Source organism: Eleginops maclovinus, chromosome 2, assembly GCF_036324505.1.
Source record: "Eleginops maclovinus isolate JMC-PN-2008 ecotype Puerto Natales chromosome 2, JC_Emac_rtc_rv5, whole genome shotgun sequence".
In the NCBI taxonomy this organism is placed as follows: Eukaryota; Metazoa; Chordata; class Actinopteri; order Perciformes; family Eleginopidae; genus Eleginops; species Eleginops maclovinus.
This window is the reverse complement of record NC_086350.1, coordinates 9013136-9031944: the sequence shown is the minus strand read 5'-3', so window position 1 is coordinate 9031944 and position 18809 is coordinate 9013136. Positions and strand designations below refer to the sequence as shown.

Below are 18809 nucleotides of genomic sequence, written 5' to 3'. Positions count from 1 at the left end.
ATTGTGGTTTCTTTTGTTCTTTTCGTCCTCTTCAGCCTATTTCTTTTCCCAATACAGCAGCACTTTTCTGTCCTATTGTGTTGTGATGTTAAAACAATCTTATCATCATAAGTTATATTTGTAGAATCTTTCTCAATTAACTTACAAGGTGCTGCAGCCACGCCTCTCTCCAAGCCAGGTCCTCCGGCACGGACCTTGTGTGCTCCTCCCTCCCCCATGGGCCCCACAGTAAACTGGAAGGGGCTCCCGGGGACGTGTTGGCCTCTGTACTTGACGTTGACAGTGTGGGGCCCCATTTCCTGGGGGATGAAGCGCACGCTGTAGGTGCTGCTGCCTCCATCAACTATGTCAGCATCCACTGTTTTCCCACCGGGGCTGGTCACCTGAGCTGTCATGGCCTGAGAGCCACTCTCTACTATATGAGGAATAGCAACAGATAGGACACATTAAGATAGACATTTGCAAAGGATTTATAACCGATACATTTGAGAATGTACAATTTAAGCCAAAAAAAATGTTGAAGTTCAAAATTGTTTTGAAAGTGGACTAGTCTCACCCTCAGGTCTGGCAGTGATGCCAGCAAAGCTGCTGAGGCTTTCTCTGCCCAGAAAGTCTCCAAAAACATCTCTGAAAGGGCTTCCTCCTCCGCCCATCTGGGTGCTCTCCTCCACTCGCACTTCCCTCTTGGTCTCTCCACCCCGGGTTTTACTGATCTCTGTGCGTTCAGTGCGGGTGTAGGTGTGGCTGCTGCGGGTAAAAGTCCTAGTCAGCCTCTCCTGAGCTGAAACCATCTGGAACCAGTTTCCTGAACCGAAGAAAAAAGCAGTGAGGATACAAATGGGAGTACATTTATTTTATGATGGTTGATCGCTGCCCTCTAAACATTTCTGACTGAACTCATGTACCCACCTGGGATCTTGAGGTTAAGGCCACATGTGCTGCCCACTGAGGCGATAGAAGACGCCTGTCTCTTTCTAGTAATACTCTCCTTCATCCTTCCTTCTCCGGTCACCTTCACTGTGAATGGACTTCCTGGAGAATAAAATATATACACATTTATGTTATGTTAAGATGTCAAAAGATTTGTATTTGTAAATTCTCTAGTAAAGATGCTAACCTGGGATGTGTTTTTCAGCAAACTTGATGTTAACAGTGTAACTTCCAGGTTCTGTTGGACAGTAGGTGACTCTGCAGGTCCCGTCCTCCACATCTTCACAGTTGATATCTACTTTGCTCGGACCCTCAATCGACAATGCTAGACCTCCATAACCTTAAGGAAGAAGAGAAGTAGAGAGTCATTAAAAAAAGGTATGCGTTGCCTTTGTACTTGTTTTGACATTTCTTGCTGTAAAGTTGAAGTATTCCGTCTCCAAATCTTACCTGCATTCCTTGTATCCACAAAGAATTCAGCCATTTCTAAAGTGTGTGCCTCCGTCAGACCTTTACCGAAAGCCTTCACTCTACTGGCCTCGCCAATCTCTGACTGGCCAACCATGATTTTGAAAGGGCTGTTGGCCACATGCACACCATTCTTCCTCACGCTCACTTCGTGCTCGCCAACCTCCTTAGGGGTGAAAGAAATACCTGCAAGAGAGAGAGGGGGAAAAATCAAGAGAAAGAACCAGGTAAATGAAATCTAAATGCATACAGTGAATCAAACACTGCTTATCTATGTTCCACTCTTCCTGTGATTTTGTTTATCTGGAAAGAGAATATCTTACCGAGGTGTCTGTTGGGCAGCTTCTTGAGCAGGCAGGGCTCCTCGTTGCCTGATGGCGCTCTGATACTGGCAGTCAGAGAGCTCAGATCAGTCTCTGCGATCTTCAGGGACACGTCAGCCGCTGTGCCAACATTCAGCTGAGATGTCCTGGTGATGGCATCATCACCTTAACATAAAAAAGGTGGTTTAGTAGCCCCGTGACCGAGATTTATTATAAATACATCCACTATAATAATCAACAGTAAAAAAAAACAATTTATTTCCTCACCAGTGATCTTGGCAGTAAAAGGACTGCCTGAAATGTGCTTGTTGTCAAACTTGACAATGATGTTGTAGTCTCCAGGAGCGGTGGGCAGGTAGGAAACAGTGCAGGTGCCATCTTTGTTGTCCTTGCAAGTGATTTCGGCCTTAGATGGACCCTCCACTGCCAGGGACAGACCACCTGAGAGGGAGAAAGAAGACCAAGGTTCTTGCTTTTCTGCTGAGTAACGTAAGGGTTAAATGTATTACCACAAATCCACTGTGAAATAAGAAATAGCTGTCAGGAAATAAAATAAAGTACCTTCTCCTGCATTCTTGGTGACCACAGTGAAAGTGGCAGCCTTGTTGACCATGCCGTAACTCAGACCTGGACCATAAGCTGTCACTACCCCGCTGTTGACAGCATCCACAAAGAACTGCAGAGGACTTCCTATAAGGGATATAACAATTGGCAAACATTGGTAATCCGTACATATTATCAATGGCTTTTTATTTAAGAAAACAAGAGAACAAAATATGTTCAACATTTTCAAAGTTGGAAACTGCTTCCCATCCTCCAAACATGCTGGGATTCTGACCTGGAATGTGGTTTCCTTCATATTTAATGTCCATCTCGTGCAGACCTCTCTCTGTGGGCTGGTACTTTATTGTGATGGTGCCATCCTTATTGTCAGTGATATGCGGGCGGGCAGTCTTGCCTGAAGGCATCCGCACCTCACCTGGAAATGACAGCAGTTTGGTGAAATGTCAGTGACCTAAAAATATGTTGTGGGTGTATGTGTGAGCAGGATTTTCTTTCAGTTAGAGTGGTTTGTGTCACACCTGTGATTTCTCCTTGCTGTGGCGTGAAGGGGACGAGGAAGTTGACGGGACGGAAGAGAGGGTCCACAGTATCACGGGGAACAACTGGCTCATTTGTGGCCTGTCAATACGAAGCAGAGAAAAACTGTTGGTTTCATACAAGTAAATGTCAGAACAAAAGTGCTTTTAGCCAACAACTGTGGTATCTGATTTAAACTCTTACTCACCATCACATGGAAGGGGCTCTTCGGGATGTTCTGTCCCCCAAAGCGGATGGTAATAACATATTTCCCAGGTTCAGGGGCTGTGTAGTAAATGTCAAAGGTCCCGTCGCGATTTTCCACCACGTCCATGTCCAGCTCCATCCCTTTTGGGGTCTGAACCTTACAGGTCACCTTGCCTTTCCCAGCAGCCTTTGCATCCACAGTGATAACTGTATCCTCAGAGGTCTGCAGCTTCTGAAGATTTGCTGTGGAGGAAAGAGATAATAAAGAAAAAGGGTAAATCAAGAAATGCATTGACTGTGAGATTTTTGAGCAACTAGTAAGAGAAATAAAAACAAGGTCACTGTTACTCACACACGCCATGTCCTCCAATGGAAACTGGAAAGAGAAAAATGCCAATTGAGTGTGTATAAATAAATAAATGTTTATTTATTGGACCACTTAAAGATCAGAATGATTTTCTCACCTGTGAGGAAACATTTGCTGGCATCTCCTGTGGGCAGGGACTGAATACGGTAAGGGGAGTAAGGAATCTCATCTCCTCCATATTTAATGGTGATGGTGTAGGGGCCAGTGGAGTCAGGTACATAGGAGACGGTGTAGGTGCCGTCCCTGTTGTCTTGGATGGTTGCATTCTTTGGCTTTCCCTCTGGGTCCTGTTATAACATGAACTTAAGTTACTTTAAATGGTGACTTATGGTCAACAAATTATGATTGATGTAAACTAGCTGTACCCACCAGAATCTGCACAGTGAGCAGTCCCTCTCCAGCATCACGAGCATCGATGGTGAACTCGACTGGCAGACTTGCAGACACACCTTTTGTGTCTAGACCCGGGCCACTGGCACGCACCTTGCTGGCATCATGCCCAGGCTGAGACATCACCTTGAATGGACTTTGGAAGAAGGAGAGGAGAGAATGTCAAGTTTAATTACTAAAGGGAAAAGAACATTTGCAGAACTTTTTTTTTAATCCAGCCAGACAGAGCGGAACTTCAATTAAGACATATATCTGCACCTACAGCCTGGCTTAATGGGGTGATTTTTAAATATATACTCTACCTGTGTGGGACTTCCTGATCTGCGTATTTTACAGCTACAGTGTAAGGGCCATCCTGGGCTGGGGTGTAGTGAACAGTGTGGGTGCCATCACCGTTGTTCTTCACACCAACTGGCTCGACAGTACCTGGAATTAGGACATTTTGTAAAATCATATAAAGTTGACATGCTGTTATTTGTCAGCTTACAAAAGGCATGGATTTTTAAATATCAAACGCATGCTCTCACCTGTTGGGCCATAGAGTTTGACATCCAGTGGGGCCTGTCCAGCTTTTGTACAGTCTGCGGTGAAGGTTTGAGGAACATGTGCTCTCACTCCGGAGCCCAGACCAGGACCTGAGCATTTCACCTTGGTGGGATCCACGGGGTCCTTCACTGGAACCCTGAACGGACTGCCAGGAATTGGATGACCTCCGTAGTTGATGTTGACGTCGTAATCTCCGGTAGTGAAGGGGATGTACTCCACACTGCAACTTCCATCTTTATTGTCCTTGCAAGATATCTTAGCCTCTGACGCTCCCTCGATGGTCAGGCCCAGGCCTCCGGTACCAGCACCCCTGAGAGAGAAGCCGATGCTTGTAATTTAATTACACAAATGTCTGTTTTAATGCTCATCATGCCAACACATTTACCATACAAGGACTACCGACAAGCATCTGTGTGAGTCTAACAGAATTCCTCCCCTCCATGATATTGTGTAATACTTTAAATTAGGACATTTTGCAAACAGGGACCTAATAAAAATACTGCATATTAAAACGGCACAGGTCGAACCGCATATATAGAAATGAGACAAAGTCATGAAAAATGTTTTATGATAGAATAAAACACCAGAGAATATGAGCCGAAGTTGATAGGCTGACATTTAGATGTGATTCAGCAGTACCTGGTCTCCACAGTGAAGCAGTTGGGCTTGTTGGTAATCCCTCCTTCCAGTCCCGGTCCATAAGCACGGACCCGTGTCGGATCACATCCCTCCACCACCGCCACTCTGAAGGGACTCTTGGGCACCGGTGCGTTGTCAAACTGCACCTCGATCAGATGCATTCCTGCGCACAAACAGATACACCAGTTCAATGTCTGCTGCCATACCCCTCTGCCTGAATGTTCTCAAAGCAAACAAATGGTTTTCTGTTACTGCCACTTGCTTTTAATTATGAGCCAGACAAATTCCCTTTTAGGGACACAAACATCTGTTTATTTAAAAAAAGATCTAGAGCGCAGACGCTCTGGTGAACGTACAAGACGTTACATCTGTTCCCTATTCATTATTCTGTAGCAACATTTTTCTGACAGAGCCCTCTCAGTCGGCCTATATGCCAGACTCCCAGCAGCACTGCGATGATATTAGAGCCTGTCTGGTGGTGGAGAAGTGCTCTGTGATCTCTTTGCTTTGTGTTATAGGTCTCTAATAATATCCCCTGTCATTCCTTTGCTGTATAGCTGTGCTCAGGCAGCCTTCAGCACACATACCTGGCTGGTTAAGAGCTTCTGTTCAAGAGCAAACTATTTATAAAACAGAGCCTCTCTGCACTCTGCCCCTCACATCATTGCTCCACTGCATCACTCTGTATTTATACCCATCTCTTTCTCGTTCTTTCTATTCCACCCTCCCGCCTTATTCCCAAATGGCGCCTGTAAACAAACACCTGTTAGGGACAGTCTGTATTCTCTCTCTCAGAGGACTTCCTATAACTAAATCCTCTATTTAAAGCAGTTTGGGTTTTTTATGTTGTACATTTTGAGATTTGATGCATATTCATTTTGTGATTATTTAACTGTGTGAATTAACATTGTTCAATCATTAAAGTTACTATGTTCTCCTACCATCCTCGAATGCTGTGTACTCCACTCTGTAGGTGCCGTCTCCCTTGTCAGTGATGTAGGTTTCTGTGTTGGTGTTGGAAGGGCTGATAATCTGAACCTTCACATGATTTCCTCCCACCTTGTTGAGGGCGCGAGCATCGACGATGAAGTGTGTTGTCACTTCTCTGAGGACCCCTTGAAAAAGAAAAGCCCTTCAGGTGATTTGTTGCCGAAGAGAAACTAGACCAAGTGGCTTCAGTCATATTAAAGACTTGACATTATAAATCCTTGTAAAGACCTTTTTCTTAACTACTTAAAGTGCACACTCTGGCTGCAGCTAACAATTCAATACTTTCTTTATGGCTTAATCTGTTTGCTATTGTTTGTTTAGTCTATACAAAGCGAGATCTCCTAATAGCTTGTTTTTAGAACCATAGTTCAAAAGCTGCATCTGAATAATAAAAATGTAAGTTTGGGAAAAAGCTGCCTGCGAGTTTGGAATTTTGCTTGATAAATGACTTCAGCTGCTTTCATAACAATTGACTAATGACTTAAATAAATCATTCTTTAGTACATACCCTAGGTGTAATAAAACCTGCCACGAATGTCAACAAATTATTATGCTTAGGTTCTTAATTACCTCTGGGCTCCACTCCTGGTCCGTAGACGTGCACCCCGCTGGTGTCCACTGAGGGCTCCACCTGCAGCACCTTGGGAAACTGGGGAATCATTTGGCCACCATACTTGATTGTGATGGTGTGTGTGCCATGGAAGGGTGGGATGTATGTAACAGAGAAGGTCCCCTCTGCAGTTTTCTGGATGTGCACTTCAGCCTTCGCCCCGGTCTCCGACACAATCTCAATGGTGAGCTCAGCGTCGCCCGCCCGGGTGCAGTCCACAGTGAAGGTTGCTGGCTCTCCGGCCTTGGCCTTCTCTAGACCCGGCCCGCTGGCTGTCACCTTTCCGGGGTCCAGGGCTGCACGCACTGCAGCTTTGAAGGGAGAGCCGGGGATGTGCTGTTCTGCAAACAGGATGTTGATGGCATACTCCCCAGCCTCGGTAGGCAGGTAAAACACTGAGCATGTGCCGTCCCCGTTGTCCTGACACTCAATCTTTGCCTCGCAGGGACCCTCCACAGTCAGACCCAACCCACCTGCACCAGCTCCCTTTGTGTCAATAGTGAATGGAGCTGGTTTACCCACAATGCCTCCCTTCAGGCCTGGGCCGAAAGCTCTCACCTGTGATGCAACAGTCAGGTCAGTTTTTGAGATGTGGTATATAAAACATCAAATATTGTAAGTTTCATGAGCCTCCAGTATTCACACAGTGCAGAACTACATAAAGCTTTTATGAACTTTTACCTTGGAAGGATCAGCAGGCATCACTGCTTCAACCCCAAAGGGGCTTCCCATCACTGGGTTGCCATCATAGCTGACTTCAACCTTGTACTGCCCCTCCTCTGGGGGAATGTACTTCACACCGTGAGTGCCTTTGGCTTTGTCTGACTCCAGCTTGCATGGGATTGGCCGGCCTGAGGGTGAAGTCATCTTCACCCCCACATTTCCCTGACCACCAGCGCCCTTTGTGTTTACTGTGAACTCTTGATCCTTCCCAACCTCCACTTCTGCAAGAAGATGAAACGCTTGAACTACTGCATCTAACTTTCTACATAGTAAATGCAAAAGTATTGTTTTTAGTGTTTAGTGTAACTTACTTGTGTCTAATCCCTCCACTTTCACCTTTCCAATATCCAGTGGTGGTGACACTGTGATGTGGAAGGGGCTCTTGGGAATAGCATCTCCTCCATGAGTGACTGAAACTGTCATGTTACCCTGAAGTCACAAAAGGAAGAATTAAAATTAATGGATTTGAGGGATTATTATGAATAATCTCTATAATGGGCTTAAACAGAGGCCTGCTGTACCTGTTGAAGAGCCGTGTACTTGACAGTGTAGGAGTAATCGTGGTTATCGATGATCTCAAAGTCACGAACCGCCTCTCCTGAGCCCGAGGCTGTGAAATGTACCTCAGGCTTTGCCTTGCCAGCTCCCTTTGTGTAGATGGTGAAGTGGGTTGGAGTGCCCACCTCCACTCCTGAAACACACGTGTTTTGTCAGTGCTACCAATCAAATCCTTTCTCTAACTTCAAAGAAATGTAGAGGATGATTTCTGGTAATTCTTAATAAACTATATATTTAGTATCATTGCTAAAACTGGCTCTTGGTGTCAGTGTCTCTCACCTGTCTTGTTGATTCCGGGGCCCTCTGCCCTCACTTTACCAGCATCATGGGAAGGATCCACTTTGACTTTGAATGGACTGATAGGAATTTCCTGACAAAGTCAATCATAAAATAGTCATAAGAAAGGACTGAAGACTGAGTAATATAAAATAAAAAAATCTTCCTAACTCATCATTCCCTCTTGCACTGGGAACTGTATTCCTACCTGGTCAGCAAACAGCACCATGATGGTATATCGGCCTGGACCGGGGGGAGTGTACTTGACAGTGAAGGTGTCATTGTCATTCTTGATGATGTCAAAGTCGATGTCGGCCTCGGCAGGGCCAACCACCCCTGGGGCACACTTGATTCCAATGCTGATGTCCCCTAATGGTGAATGACAATGAGCATAGTTCAAGAAGGTCATTCAAAAATAGATGATCTGAATAAATAGACGCAGTCGCTCCATTGCCTACAGCTTTAATTCAAGTACATTTCACATTACTTCGACTTCGTCAGCTAAACTGCACACATTTGCTTATTCTGTTCATTCTTTCCTTTATACTTTTCAACATCCCACATGGTGCAGCACTTATTATAATTAAGAGTGAACTAAACTCAGTAGTGTTTTTGTAACCACCCACACCATTTCCTTGTAAATGCTCACCTTGACCGGCTTCCCCACAGTCCACCGTGAAGTATGTTGGCTCATTAGCCTTGAGCCCAGTCTTCTCCACTCCGGGCCCATAGACTTTGACTTTATCGGGATGACATCCCTCTCCAACCAGCACCTAATGAATTCACATCGTACTTGAAGCAAAGCAGTTGGTTCAAGTAGAACTGCTACAGTCCTCTTACTTGGTCCATAATTGGTCGAGTATCATTATATTTAATTGACTGAATTTAAAATGGAGCAAAGTTATGTATATATGTATATGTGTATGTGAGTGCCTGTATATAGCCATGTGTCTTACCCTGAAGGGACTGTTAGGCACATTGACATTCCCCCAGGTGATGATGATGGTGTGTTTAATGGACTTGACAGGGGTATACACACACAGATATGTGCCATCTCCCTTGTCAGTTATCTTGATGTTGATGGTGCTGCCTTCAGCGTCCTTTGTGGGTACAAAAGCATGTCAGATCTGCTCTGTACATGCAACATCAATGGTGTGTTCCCATAAGTAATCAATGAGGATTTCACAAACTGGCTCTCTACCCGTACCTGTGCGTATATCTTGAGGTGACCTTTCCCAGCCAGTGTGGCATCAATGGTGAATTCAGTTGGTTTGTTCACAATGATGCCAGTTGGCTTCAGGCCTGGACCAAATGCTTTCACCTGCAACATGTTATTGTTTTAATGTATATGTTTTGAATATGGCAAGCTTTATACGTATATTTCAGAGAGTGGGAATTACCTTCTCAGGGAAGACGTCATTGGCAGCAGGAAGGATGTGGGCCATGAAGGGGCTGTCCTTGATGTCCTCGTCATCACAAATGACATGGACAGCATAGTCACCGGCCTCAGTGGGCCAATAGCGCACATCACAGGAGCCATCACCCTTATCATCACACTCAATTTTAGCCTGTGATGGGCCTTCGATGGAGAAGCCTTAAGATCAAGAATGAAAACATTCAGGTTTCACAGTGAGAATACTTTTATGAATCCACTTTTCTTATAAAAGAGTTGATATTGTTTGCAAATATCTCACCTAAAGTTCCAACTTCAGTGCCGATGGCCTCTACAACAAAGTCAGCTGATTTTCCCACCATGCCAGTCTTCAGACCAGGACCCCAGGCCCTCACCTTCTGAAAACCTGCCTCCTCACCAATCTCCACTTCGAAGGGGCTGCAGTACACAAGATTACACAATTTAACCAAGAACAAATGTGACTGTGAATGTTAAGGAATAGCTTAAGGCAGCTTTAGGACCCTACCTGCGTGGGATGGGCTGGCCTCCCCAGGCAATGCTCACTGTGTATTTACCAGGCTTAAGTGGGAGATATTCACATTCATATTCACCGTTTCCTGCATCTCGCACTTTCACTTGCTCCTCTGCTCCAGCTGAGGAGGAATAATACAGTGAACATGGATTCTTATCAAGGCCGAGACATTTTATGCTTTTAGTTTATCATATCATATGAGAATGTTACCCTTCGGACAAAAACCCAAACAAAGTGAATAGTCGTAAAGATGTATGAAGACGAGTGATGCAAAGAGGAGAAAGCTGTCTGACTCACTTGGTCCTTTGACTGAGACGCTCAGTGATCCGGTGCCAGCTCCCTTGGTGAAAACTTTGAAGTCTGCAACGTCCTTTACCCTCACGCCTTTGGGCTGAAGGCCTCTGCCTGTAGCTCTGCATGCATTTGGGTTTATTGCTGAAAGGAATAACAAAATGTGTTAAATATAAATGTTTAGCAAGGCAACCTATAATATTTAGCATTTTACAGCAATGTTAGTAGTAAAGACATTAAAATATCCAATGCAGTTGGGATTCCTTAACGTTTGACAGACAGAAAACTGCAAATCAGAAAGCTTGTTGCAGCACATATTACAAAAATGCAGAATGCTCAATAGCCTATTGACACATCTGAAAGCTTCAAGGGAGCATCTGACAACATTTCAGTCAGTCACTCCAAAATGTTGACTGCAGGCTTAAATCGAAAGCTGGTTGATGCAAATGTAGATGTGATAAACAAACATGTCAACAGAAAAGCAAAGACATTTAACAGAGAAGAACGTGGACAGAAATGCAAAGTTGCATTTCCTCTGTCTCGGAACATAACAAAGTCATCAAGCTACAGGATGCAGGAAGTTCGGAGCAGGCGACCAAGCATGGCATTGAGCCGCCGCACTCTATTCTCACAGAAAGCACAATCTGCAGGGTGCGGCAAAGAGAAAATGTTTGGGGGGGTTCTGGCTTAGCAATGGGCACAAGCTCCTCCCAGCAAGCCATACTAACTTGGGCGACCTGGTTTATGGGGGGGAACCCCCTTTCCACCCTTCACTCCGGGGGGTGTGTGTATTGATTTAGGGGCTATCTGCAGAGGAGCTCCCAAAGGAGGAGCAAGTGGTGGAGCTAAAAATGACAGATAGGAATGGTTATGGTCTATATTGGGTGGCTGCTCCCAGGGCAAATAAATATGACTAGACTGTGATTGATAGATCACCCTGACATTAACAGCATGATAAGAAATCTGATTTGTCTGAAACTAATTGACGACACAGACAGATGGCTCACCCTCTGCGATGTTGACAGTGAAAGGGCTCTTGGGGATCTCTTGGCCAGCAAAAAGTACGTGGATGGTGTGAGGCCCTTCAAGCATGGGACGATAGGTGCAACGGAAAACACTGTCGCCCTTATTCTCCAGGATGAGCTCCACGGTGTCCTTTTTGCCCTGAGGATCGATGATTACCACACTTACATCACCATTACCAGCACCTGAGTGTGAGAGGAAAACAATCAGTTATCACAGATTAAAGGATGTTTTATGTTCAGTTCCCTCAGAATATTTGACCGCTTCGTTAGAATTTGTTTGAAAATTCTGCAAGCCTCTCATCAGATCACATGCTCTTTGTTGACGTGTGAACATGTCATGTACTAACCAGCTGTGTAGATGTCAAAGTATGTGGGTTTGTTGGCCACGTTGCCTGTAGCATCCAGACCTGGGCCCCGGGCATGGACTTTGCTGGGATCGCCCATATCCTTCGCTACATTCACTGTGTAGGGACTCTTGTCAATGTCCTGACCAGCAAACAGCACTTTCACCTAAAGAGAGAAAAGCAAGACACATTTAATGCACCTTTATTTAGAGTTATTTGACCATCTTTTGCTGATGATGTGTGGATTTTTCTCTTACCTTGTGAACACCTTCAACTTTGGGAACATAAGTGACAGTGTAGGATCTGTTCTTGTCCTTGTTGGGTTTAACCTTAGCCTGGAGAATAAGAAAACAAAGTAAGAGAGGGCTGGATAACAGATTAGAAGCAACACTTTGCAACTTAGCAAGATTATGGGAGTTGGCTTGCAGGTTTTTTGTATAACTTGCCTCCTCTTTGTGTCCCTCAGGATCTTCCACATATACCAGGACCTCCCCACTGCCAGCTTCCAGAGTTTCCACAGTGAACACAGCCGGTTGCAGCACTTTATTGCCATGAGGCTCAATACCTGTAATGTAAATACAGAGACACAGGGTCTGGTGATATATTCTGCAACACAGTGGCACAGCAACATAAAAGGTAGGAAAACGTTTTCTAACTCAGTAGGTGAACATTATTCACAACACATTTATACTGTTAATATGAACAGTTTTAAACCATGCAGGTGTTCGTGGCTACCCACCAGGTCCATAGGCTTTGGCCTTGTTTGGGAAAAGTTGTTTGGGCCTGAGAGAAGCGCCGGGCTTCAGCTTGGCCTTGGGGAACTGAGACAGGTAGGTCATCACAGAGTGCTCATCCACATCTGGGTCCACAATCTCCTCAGGGGCGATCACCTGTGGCACAGAGACACAACCAGCATATCAGAGGTTAATGTCAGTGTTGCATTTTAATTGAAAAGTCCAGTCAACATAAAAGGTCAAGCTCAGTTTTCATCCTGCATTAAACATGAGTATAAAACACCCAGTTTGTGTTTAAGTTAACAGTATTTTGAACTGTAAGAAGGGTACGGTTTACTCTTTATAATGCGTTCCCTTATTAATCATAGTGAAATAGGATTTAACAAGGATTACATTTATATATTCCCCCCACTACTGACTCCTCGCTCCCTTCCAGCACTTGTTTGCCGGTCTATCACAACGTGGCACAAAGCCATGCACCGCGCTGGTTATATTTAACCCCAGGACAGCAGGGTTAAGGATTGTTGCCCTCAATAAGCCAGCCAGGGGGATTTATCGTGAGCGAGACCTTTCCCACATCTCCTTAACACCACCACACTGCACTCCAGCCCCCAGGCCTGAATACATGACATGCACTGCCCCCCCTACCCAGCTATCTTACCAATGCTAAGCCTCATGGAGAACAGCTAACCCCGTGCCTTAGACCAACAAGTAAACAACCTACATAGAGCACATTACAATACGGAGACTCAGAGCCTTACAAATGGGACTGGAAATATTGCACCCCTGCTCTGTTCACATTGGTATTCTGATGAGCGCACGCCTCTGTTTCAGCGGCTGGCTCGGGAGGTGTTCAGAAAACTCATACCCCCACAAATTCACGAACTACTCAATAAAGCTCCCATACTGAGAGCTACAATAAAGTGAATGGAAATATTGGAAGTGTGATGGGTAATAAATATTTCATGACACCCTCCAGCATGATCTCCCTGGAAAACACTGGGCTCCATTTCATACACAGTAATAGCTTTTTTCTGTTCAGTGTTGCCTCACCAGTGTGCGTACATGTGGTGAGTTTTCATTTGCAAATGTTTCTTGGTGCCTCATTTTAATTGCATGGTAATGACGGTTCTAGCTGAATGTATTTCCACTGAGTATGGACTATGTTGCCACCTGAAGGTAGAAAAGAGACATGCTTGTCTTGTATTGTCCTGTGAGATCAACTGATGGACTAAAGCAATCTAAAAAGTACTTTTCAAGCAACATCCATCATGCATCTTACCTGAGGCACACCCAGCCAGTCGTCAGCCTGTTGCATGGCTTCTCTGGCATTCTCCACAGGCTGGTTGGGGTCCCATTCTGCCCAATCAGGACACAAACCTAACAGAAAGCAAACAGAAGATTAGAAAGCTCTGCACAATGCAGTCAGTGTTACACCACTGTGGCTATAATAAGGCCACTTGGGCTGTCACTACTATCTGTCGAACACCTCCAACTACAACATGCATGACCTTACCCACACTGCTCTGCTCCTGTGAAGTGGGACAATAACGGTCTTTCGCTATTCTATCGCTCGAGACACTATAGCACTTTCACTAGGGCTGTAGCTAGCCTCCTCCATGCTGCTAATGCCTAAATTGGATTAGTGTTGCTGATGGAAAGGCTACTCACTCAATAGGCCCATTCAGGCTCACCATAGAATACTATTATCCAATTATAATTGACACGGGCACACAGTATTAACAGGGTTGAGTTAACATGCATCTGCAAGGGAGTGTATAGTTGTCACTTGGGAGGCACCAGGGTGGGCCTTTTAACATGTTGCCATGAAAAATCTGTGCTTTTCAAAGTGATGTCAGCTCTGGAGTTAACCCAGAGCCCCAAAGTTCATAATGCAACATCACTGCAATACCAAAGAAGCAGGACGTATGCCATAGATCGTATATGAGAATAGAATCTGTGTATGCCTGTCAGATAAAGCATTTGTTTATTCCTGGTCTGGCCAATTAAGTAGATTTTTTTTGTATCTGCATTGAAAGCAGAGCTTGTGTGTTTTTCAGAGCAGAGTTTCGTCAGTAACCCTGCTGTTTGGTAATTGGCTGATGAAAGAACCGAACCTTGTATGGTCAGTGCTGCTGCACAGTGTTTGAAAGATGCATCTCCACAGATCAATGGCTCATATAAACACAGTTCAAGTCGGAGCTTTGCACTCCTCTTGTTACTCCTCCACCTTCACTCTGTGATGCACAGCGTGGATAGGACTCTAATGTTCAGTGTTTGAAGCAGAAGCCTGAACTGGCAGTGGCTCAAACTGTGGCCTCGTGGCCCTTGGATCTGTGGCTTAGGCACCTCCCTGTGACAGATAACTCTGCATTTTGATGCCTAGCCAAGCATCCCCCCTGACATAGGAGGAGGAATGGTGCCCAAATTTGGGGGTGTTGTGTAGCAGCAAGGCTATAAACACTAAAGCCGGGCTTGGGCCTCAGGGCCCGAAACAGTAAGAGGGAATGCTTCAGTCATTGTGGGACAGCTGGCAGGGACGTCCCCCGGCCATCAGCAACCCCTCTACAACCTACTGACACTACCTGCTCTCCAGAGACAGCTTACACACTGACATCTGAATCTGTGTGTTTGTACTGTGAAGTGTGTGGGAGAAACACAGTCCTCGTTTCTATATGAGGAGCAAAGGAGACAAAATCTCCTGAGAAGGTGATACTGTTTCCGACACTCTGACTGACAAATGCCTGACCTCAAGCTCCATAGCAACCAAGGAAAACCACTATACAACAAGCCCTCAACAGGCCAGGCACGTACTCTGACTCAGCACTTATTCCGCCCAGCCTGTAGGCTCAGCTGGTGCCACCACACATTTCTTACCAGGGGCGCAGTTGTCGACCAGAGCTCCCAGGGCTTTGCCGTCCCTCCAGTCACGGTTGAAGTTGTGGATGGGCAGCTGGGGCACCTTGTTCTGTATCCAGCCCAACAGACGCTGTTTGGGGGTCTGCTTCTTACTCTCCTCTTCATCCTCGTCGTCCCACATGGGCATGGAGATAGAGTAGTGGAGGATGAGAGTCCAGATAAGACCCAGGATCAGCTTTAGATTTCCATCCACAATGGCTTTGCTATCTGTAGTTGATAGTAAAGACAAACATGAAATTTTAAAACTTCCAAAAGGTTCACACCATGCACCATTTCCTACTACTACGACTACTTTAGGATATTCTAGTTAACTGCATTTCATTGTTGTGGGCCCTACACTCTACTAGTAAATGGTTTTACATAGGCAATTCAGTCCTAAGATCAAAACCTAAGTGTATTTTATCAGACTAGTCTGTCCATGCTGTTCTACAGAGTGGATCAGAACTATAAACAATGATGATTGACTGCTGAGGAGACAAGAATTTAATGCTTCTCTCTACTTCCCCCGAGCCCCTTTCTCTCAGACAGCTGTCTGGCTGAGGACCCCTGACAATCTGTCATCCAGTCACAATGGCACTCTGAAGACAGTGACAGCTGAGGATGTGTGGAAGTGGATCCCTCTCTGCATAAAAGTCCACTTGGATTTCATTTACGTCCAAAACTTGTAGCGCCACAGTGTGATCAATCAAATAGTTTGTAGATTAGATTCATTCACAGCGAGCACACAGCTAATTTCCTGAAGGTCTCTGAGGAAAGGTTTCTCAAATATGCTATTTCAAACCCACCTTCATTTAGGTGTTCAGTCATTTAAAAAAGAAAACCTCTAAGGAGCGTTTGACTTTAATATCTACTAATCGAATAATCTTAGGTGATACACTCCACTTAATTCAGTAAGACTTTAATAAAAAAGGGGATTTGACGTCAGTTGTTTATTGAGAGGTTTACGACTATGTGTCTCTTCATAGATGACTGCCTCCTATCAGAGGGAAGTGTTTGATGTGTCACTGTTTGACTGGCACAGGCAGGTGGCACGACGTGGCACAGTGTGTTGGTTTTGATCCTGCCGTGTCCTGATTTAGGGGCAACTGTGTGCTCAAAGAGACATCCATCAAATGGTATCTAGTTTCATAGTGTGACACATGTGCAACCAAGCCTGAGGTGATTTTTTTTTAGTGTCTCCAGTTCACTTTAATGAGACTGAGCCATTATCTTAACAGGGCCACACTAATGTTGTAAGTAGTTAGAGGCTTCTGGGAAATAAAATGCCAGGATGTTATCAAGACCTGTTTCCTTTATATTTATATTTAGTCCTAGACACACTATCATGGACACACACTGCACACTTTGAGATGATCTGTGATGGTGACCTTTGCCCTCCTTTGACCAGGACCCTGAGATTTGAGCATCCTATTTAAACCAGCAAAGATAATTAGATTATTCAACTGTTCAAATATTAAATTCAAATCACAGACTATTTTGGGATTGGATTTATCAGTATGATCATTTCAAAATTCAGCGATTCTTAAATGTGAATATGTTATAGTTTCTTTACTCGGCTTTGAGAGTATTAAGATTATCTTTACGTTTTGGAGAAAAAAAGACAGTCAGGACGTCATTTGGGAAATGCTAAGTACTAACAACTTCAAGAACAAAAAAACTAACCGAATAATTGGGAAAATATTCAACTGTTAAATCAACGAAAATACTTGTTGATGCCCTTAGGTCACACACCAATCAAATATAACTCTCAGTGTATGGCGATGGACACCCTGTGGCCTTCACAGTCCGCCGGCCAAAGCCTCAGCCATGCCGGGAATTTCTCTCCAGTGTGTGGCAGGGATCATTAGTCACCAAAACTGAAAAATACTCTGTCAAAGTTTTAATAACCTTTCTCCTTTTATAGCTTTTCATATAAAGCTACTACTTTATCCCAGGTTGTAAAATATTTCTAAGAGGTGGCATTCTGTTTGCTCTTGTGGGGTGAAGTCTGTTTCTGAATTGTGTGTGTGACACATGTAGCCAGAACAATTTACTGTAACTTCAGCTATCCGTACCACAGTCTGATCCCCAAATCCATCCAGAGTTAATCCTCACCTCACACGAGCTGCTGATGGCTCAGCACAGCAATATGCTGTTGGCGCGGAGCCTCATTGAGTCATTCTGACCCCTGACCTCACAGAGATGAGAATGTGTGCCTGTTTGTGTATACCCCTGGTGTGTGTGTGTGTGTGACAGCTGTCCTCAGGTATAAATTGTTTCATTCTCATTAGCACAGGCCTTGCAAATTTCCAGCTCATAGTTTACCACATCGCTGCAGGAGGATAATGCTTATGAGAAAATTACAGAGCTACCAGTCCTTGGCCCTGACTCAAGTTAATGACGTCAGTGGCACCTCTTCAGTAACTTTCCAATAAGCCGATGACCCCAGCTGCATGCAGCTTTCTAGAGGCCTGTGAAACCCATATCTCATTGCTGGCTGACACATGGGCTGATAGCATGCAAAGAGAGCAGCTACACAATGTTGCTGTATGACAGATTTAAAAATATCCAAAGATATGTTGACATGGTTTAGCTTTTAAATATCAATAAATAAAGTTGTCCTTTTTATAACTTGTTCCTATCTACTGGTGCTTTGTAACTATATATATGTAGCGCTTTGGATAAATTAACAGTGTGGTTTTTGTTCAAAAGCCGAAAATTCTACTTACCAATGGACACCAGTTTGATATGCTCCCTTTCCAGAAACTCCAGTGCCACAGAGACATTTTCCAGTTTCATCTGGCGGAAGTTGGGTCTGCTGTGGTGCTTTCTGTACATTTTCTTCTGGCTCAAAACCTCCAGGAGTGAAATTAGCTTCAGCCCATCAGTAAATTCCCTCTGCAGGTCGGTGATGGTCTTGTTCACGCACTTGAGGTGCTCGTTGCACCACCTGGTGAAGGTGTTCTGCTGGATCTTCTTCCAGGGGGCGTCCTCGGCCAGGTCCTTCTCCGTGGCTGGCATCTCGTCGTCCTCCTCTTCCCCAAAGTCGGTGGCCTGGTAGTACTGTGGAGGCTGCTGGTCGTCGCCGTAGTTATTGCTCATCATGGTGGCGTTTTCCGTGTCCACTTTTATACCTTGGTGACACTTAAGTGTTGAATTGTGCGCAGAAAACTTTAGCGAGAGGACGACAAGCGCGCTCTCGCGGAGGAAAGTTCACCCTTTGGAGAAAGCAGCCTAGGGATTTTTCGGATGTACTTGCGAAAGAACCACTTAGGTCAAGACAGTGATGGATTCAAACCTCCGATGTACAATGGGCAAGGCAGCTGGTCGTCCGCTTTTTTTTTAATTGGCACCCTCTTGTGAAGTCGTTCTTCTCTTTTAGCCCCGGGGAGGATGTCGGGTTTTGAAAAATAAAGTCTCGCGGCAGGTGAGCTTGAGCTGCACTGTTAAAGTTGACTCGAGCGTGTTTAACTTGAATGCTGAGA

The 18809-nt window shown here is 44.9% G+C and overlaps 1 protein-coding gene across 2 annotated transcripts in view; it reads right to left on the bottom strand.

Annotated features, from left to right (window-relative positions):
• The window catches only part of LOC134882577 (filamin-C-like), a 22760-nt gene extending 3951 nt beyond the window's left edge, over positions 1 to 18809 (bottom strand). The window contains exons 1-40 of one of the 2 annotated variants that reach the window (XM_063910370.1): positions 18054 to 18809; positions 15304 to 15552; positions 13709 to 13806; positions 12432 to 12582; positions 12139 to 12257; positions 11950 to 12027; positions 11696 to 11858; positions 11331 to 11531; positions 11052 to 11168; positions 10330 to 10467; positions 10027 to 10153; positions 9802 to 9938; positions 9508 to 9701; positions 9315 to 9428; positions 9064 to 9207; positions 8757 to 8880; positions 8316 to 8476; positions 8111 to 8201; positions 7795 to 7964; positions 7585 to 7702; positions 7232 to 7494; positions 6511 to 7108; positions 5892 to 6065; positions 4951 to 5113; positions 4293 to 4621; positions 4068 to 4191; positions 3745 to 3901; positions 3473 to 3662; positions 3361 to 3384; positions 3010 to 3251; positions 2804 to 2903; positions 2560 to 2700; positions 2283 to 2411; positions 1989 to 2162; positions 1722 to 1886; positions 1381 to 1584; positions 1118 to 1270; positions 910 to 1032; positions 557 to 805; positions 146 to 415 (exon numbers count right to left, since the gene is read on the bottom strand). In XM_063910370.1, the coding sequence (XP_063766440.1) occupies positions 146 to 415; positions 557 to 805; positions 910 to 1032; positions 1118 to 1270; positions 1381 to 1584; positions 1722 to 1886; positions 1989 to 2162; positions 2283 to 2411; positions 2560 to 2700; positions 2804 to 2903; positions 3010 to 3251; positions 3361 to 3384; positions 3473 to 3662; positions 3745 to 3901; positions 4068 to 4191; positions 4293 to 4621; positions 4951 to 5113; positions 5892 to 6065; positions 6511 to 7108; positions 7232 to 7494; positions 7585 to 7702; positions 7795 to 7964; positions 8111 to 8201; positions 8316 to 8476; positions 8757 to 8880; positions 9064 to 9207; positions 9315 to 9428; positions 9508 to 9701; positions 9802 to 9938; positions 10027 to 10153; positions 10330 to 10467; positions 11052 to 11168; positions 11331 to 11531; positions 11696 to 11858; positions 11950 to 12027; positions 12139 to 12257; positions 12432 to 12582; positions 13709 to 13806; positions 15304 to 15552; positions 18054 to 18429 (7042 nt within the window). In that variant the 5' untranslated portion in view covers positions 18430 to 18809. The remainder of the gene's footprint in view (positions 1 to 145; positions 416 to 556; positions 806 to 909; positions 1033 to 1117; positions 1271 to 1380; positions 1585 to 1721; positions 1887 to 1988; positions 2163 to 2282; positions 2412 to 2559; positions 2701 to 2803; positions 2904 to 3009; positions 3252 to 3360; positions 3385 to 3472; positions 3663 to 3744; positions 3902 to 4067; positions 4192 to 4292; positions 4622 to 4950; positions 5114 to 5891; positions 6066 to 6510; positions 7109 to 7231; positions 7495 to 7584; positions 7703 to 7794; positions 7965 to 8110; positions 8202 to 8315; positions 8477 to 8756; positions 8881 to 9063; positions 9208 to 9314; positions 9429 to 9507; positions 9702 to 9801; positions 9939 to 10026; positions 10154 to 10329; positions 10468 to 11051; positions 11169 to 11330; positions 11532 to 11695; positions 11859 to 11949; positions 12028 to 12138; positions 12258 to 12431; positions 12583 to 13708; positions 13807 to 15303; positions 15553 to 18053) is intronic. The other variant, XM_063910378.1, reaches the window with a different exon arrangement.